This window comes from Cryptomeria japonica, chromosome 3 (assembly GCF_030272615.1).
Source record: "Cryptomeria japonica chromosome 3, Sugi_1.0, whole genome shotgun sequence".
Taxonomy (NCBI): domain Eukaryota; kingdom Viridiplantae; phylum Streptophyta; class Pinopsida; order Cupressales; family Cupressaceae; genus Cryptomeria; species Cryptomeria japonica.
Window position 1 is genome coordinate 765,861,630 of NC_081407.1, and position 4,261 is coordinate 765,865,890.

General features: G+C 42.9%; 1 protein-coding gene across 1 annotated transcript; it reads right to left on the minus strand.

Moving 5' to 3' along the window:
• Positions 1–3,017: 3,017 nt before the first annotated feature.
• LOC131874367 (uncharacterized) lies at positions 3,018–3,908 on the minus strand. Its single transcript, XM_059217707.1, has 2 exons — positions 3,776–3,908; positions 3,018–3,733 (listed from the first exon to the last, which is right to left on the minus strand). The coding sequence occupies exons 1-2, from the start codon at positions 3,906–3,908 to the stop codon at positions 3,018–3,020; spliced, it is 849 nt and encodes a 282-aa protein (XP_059073690.1).
• Positions 3,909–4,261: the final 353 nt, after the last annotated feature.

The following is a 4,261-nucleotide window of genomic DNA, read 5'->3' on the forward strand; positions in this document are numbered from 1 at the left end:
TATCATTTTTCTATCTTATACAAGAGTATAAATCTGATAAAGGGTATGCATTCCACCAAAAGTCACTCAAGACACAATCTAGGTCTCACCCTTTCTCTATCACACTTAAAACAATTTGAATCTTGATACATTGCATACTCAAAAACATAATACAACCCTCAAAATTAAATTACAACAATTTGATATCGTTGTAAAAAAATTATTATATTTATAATAAAAAATTCCAAATACAATCATCCAATCATAAAATTTATTCGTAAAAACAAGAACATAGATTAGCATAAAAAACATTTAATAGTTCCACAATAATAGAAATAATGAAGAATTTGATACTAAAATAATATTATTTAATAATCTTTAGATTAATAGTTTGGACTTGGTAAGCGATCGGAGCGAGATAATCTGTTTCTTATCCGCTGATAGTTTGGCCCCCGGAAGCAGAGAAAACCTCTCTACCTATCTGTTGGGATCGGCTTGAACAATTAAGAGCAAAATATGTCTCTTGTCATTTCAAACCCACCTATTGTCACGGGGTCGTATAGGGATACTAAGGACCAAGCTTACTTACGATCACGGGTTATATAGTGACATTAAGGAGTAGTTTCTAAGCTTACCTATGGTCACGGGGTCATATAGTGACATTAAGGAGCAAGTCTTCTATAGTGACATTAAGGAGCAAGTCACACTAACAAGCAGCTTTCGAGTTCACATATCATTATGGGTGGTACAGGGATATTAAGGAGTAGCTTTCAAGTTTATTTATGATCATGATTCATATAGTGACATTAATGTGTAGTTTCCAAGTTCATTTATAATCATGGGTCATATGGTGACATTGAGTAGTTTCCAAAACTACTTATAGTCATGGGTCATCATTGAGTAGTTCCCAAACCCACCAATAAAAATGGGGTCATTTAGTGACATTAATGAGTGGCATTCAAGCCCTGTATAATGACATTGATAGTACAAGCAGCTTCCAAGCCCACCTACCTTCCAAGCCCACCTACCATCATGGGGTCATATAGGGATATTAAGGAGCAACTTTCAAGCTTTCTTATGAGCATGGGTCATATAGTGACATTAAAGAGCAATTTCCAAGCCCACCTATAATCATGGGTTCGTAAAGTGACATTAAGAAGCCACATTTAAGTCTTGTATAGTGACAATAAATAGCTTTCAAATCCACCTACCATCATGGGGTTCCATAGGGATATTAAAGAACATCTTTCAAGCCCACCTATGATCATAGGGACAATAATGATCAACTTTAAGTCTTGTAAGGGACAATATTGAGCACCTTTCAAGCCTAGCTACCATCACAATATAGTGACACTAAAGAGTGTGTAATAGTATGATGACCAAAAAAATCTTACATTGAAATAGTTACATATTAAAGTTGTAAAATTAAAATATCAAAATAATGTATATCCAAATATAAAAGATGCAAACTTCATTTTTATGACCAATAAAAAATACATTCTACAATAACAAACAGTAAAAAAAGGCCATCAAGTGGCCAAGGTAGTGCCAGTAGAGCCAGGAGGGTCTCTATCATCCTTTGTACCCCATACATTAGCGGGGTCAGGATTGACGTCAGGAGGAGCCCAACCATCATTATCTTCTTTATCTTTGATTTCTTCCTCGCGCTGGGGCGAGATTGCAAGGGCCAACCGCGGAAAGACTTTATCCGAAACTGGCCAACCCGAACCAGAAGTAGTACCAGGAGCAGGAGCACCATCAAAAGGCCAACCACCCCCACTCCCCATTGGCCCACCAGCACACCAACCTTGGCTATCTCACGGCGGAGGAGAGCGAGAATGTCGAGAGGGGCAGGAGTCGCGCCGAGGCGGAGGCTGAGAGCGGGGGCGCGCAGAGCCACCCAGCCGTCAGCCCCGAGAGGGTGACTGGTGGCGGGAGGAGGAGGGTGAGTTGGGGACCCGGGCCACAGTGCACAGGGCATTGCCCCAATGGTCCAGGAGGACCTAGAGGTGAGCCACTTCAAGCACCACTTTATTGGCCTGCACCTGTATCTGAAATAATACATTAGAAAAAATAGTAGCTTTAGAATACATAGAAATCTGACAATCCATATGAGAATGAGCAAATATGTAAGAATTTCTATCTTTCCAAATAGTAAAGAGGATTTCCACTCTGAAAGTGTGCCAAAGCTGGGTATATTTAGCTTGGAAGCTGGGCGAATCCCCCAGAAAAATCATGTGCCAAGAGAACGGCTCCGATCAAAATGGCCAGAAAAAATCATGTATCCAGTTCCAATATTGCTGGGCCCTAGGGCAAAACCAAAAGAGATACTTAAAAGTCTCAGACTGCCCACAAAACGGGCACCGAGGGTCCGGAACCCCCAAATGAACAAGCCGAGAGCCCATAGGTAAGCCTTGGAAAAGAATGCACCAGGCAAAATGGGTGAGCTTCGGCTCAACACTTGTAGACCAAGTGTTGGCAAATCTTTTACGCCAAACAGGCTCAGGAGATTGAAGTAACCACCTCTGATTCAGACTCTGGATCATGGGAAAGTGAGGCGATAGCCACCTGTAACCAAGCCGAGGCTTGTAGTTTCTCAAAGGAGTATCTGGGTACCATTTCCAGTCTTTCCACCAAGGCTTGGGCCCATGAATACCAATTTTATGAAGCATCTCATCTGGGATAGCACTCACCAAACCATCAAAAGTAGCCTGGTCTTGGTTTTGAAAACTATACAAAGCACGAAACTCGTCCCACTTCATGATTCACATGGCAGGTCTGAAAAAAAGCTGATGAAGAGTATGAATACCCTTCTTATGAAATCTGAGAGCTTTGAGCCAGGGCACTTTGGCCAAGGGCTGGCCGTTTCTGGCAAACAGGGGCAACCACCACACATTGTGCTGGTTCAATGAGAGCCTGTCCCGAAAGCCGGAGCCAAACCATTGGAGCCAGGGTTTAACAGACTCCAAGGCATGCCAAATGCTTTTGGTAACAAACGTACCAACTATCTGAACCGGTTCTTTCATAACCAGAAGGGTCTAGAGGCCAATTCCTTTCCAGGCCGGTCTGTTGTCAGGGAAACCAAACTGAATGCAGTGGCGAAGAACAATTTTCCAAGCCTCATCACCCGTAAGGGTGCGAATAACCCATTTGACACATAAGGCAATTCCTTGTCTCTGGGTGGACAACAAACCCAAGCCTCTAGAGTCCCTAGGGAGACAACATAAATCCCAGGTGACACGATGGAATCCATGGTGGGTATTAGAGGAAGCCCAAAGAAAGTCCTGAAGTAATTTTTCAAGCTTGCTATAAGCAACTTTAGAAGGCAGCCAGCAAGAGGAATAATAAACATGAGTAGCGGCTAGAACTTTAGAACAAATCTGGAACTTCCCCACCAAAGACAAAGGCTTGGTGACCCAATAAGCCAGTTTTTTCTCCACCCGAGCAAGCACAACCTGCCAAAGCTCCGCTGGGGAGGCTTGAAAGGCAAAAGGAATGCCCAAAAAGTGGAAAGTTTCGCCTGGCCCAATCCACTTCCAGCCATAGGGTTGCAGCAAAGCAGGACAAGGCAGAATAGACTGCCGGTAACAAAGCGTCTTGTGCCACTGAATGGCGGAGCCTGAAGCAAGACAAAATATATTGAGGCACTTGAGCGCCTCACGAATAGTCTCCTCTTCCTCCAAGAGAGTGAGAAAAGAGTCATCCGCAAAGTGCCCATTGAGTAATTGCAACTGAGAATTAGGCAATGAAATGCCTTTAACACGCTACAAAGATGCAGCATTAGCTAATAGATAACCAAACCCTTCAGCGGCAAGCACATACAGTGAGGGAGCTAAAGGGCAACCCTGCTGAATAGAGCGGAAGAGGCCAAAGGCTGAAGACTGTCGACCATTGATGGTGATACAAGCCGAGGCATCCGCAAAGAGCATTCGAATAGACTAGATAAAATTGGGGCCAAAACCCAAAGCTTGCAGCATGGCAAGAATGAAAGGCCATTCAATACGATCATAGGCTTTAGCAAAATCAATTTTGATGAAAACAACCTTCTGGTTGGAGCACCGAGCCCACTCCATGCCTTCCCAGATGGCAATGATATTATCTAGAATATACCTGGATTTGATAAATCCAGTCTATTCCGGAAACACAATGAGAGGCAAAAGATGATGGATTTTTAAAGCAAGAGCTTTAGCAATAATTTTGTAGGAAACATTGAGGAGCGTGATAGGCCACCAATTGCAAATGTCCTCAAGATCACCGGATTTAGGTATGAACTTAATATTTC

Bases quoted from the DNA above. Each gene is read 5' to 3' on its own strand.
- LOC131874367 (XM_059217707.1), bottom strand. From the start codon at position 3,908: ATGCTCTTTGCGGATGCCTCGGCTTGTATCACCATCAATGGTCGACAG. The intron at 3,734-3,775 runs GTTATCTATTAG...AGCGTGTTAAAG, and splicing joins GCTTGCCGCTGAAGGGTTTG to GCATTTCATTGCCTAATTCT.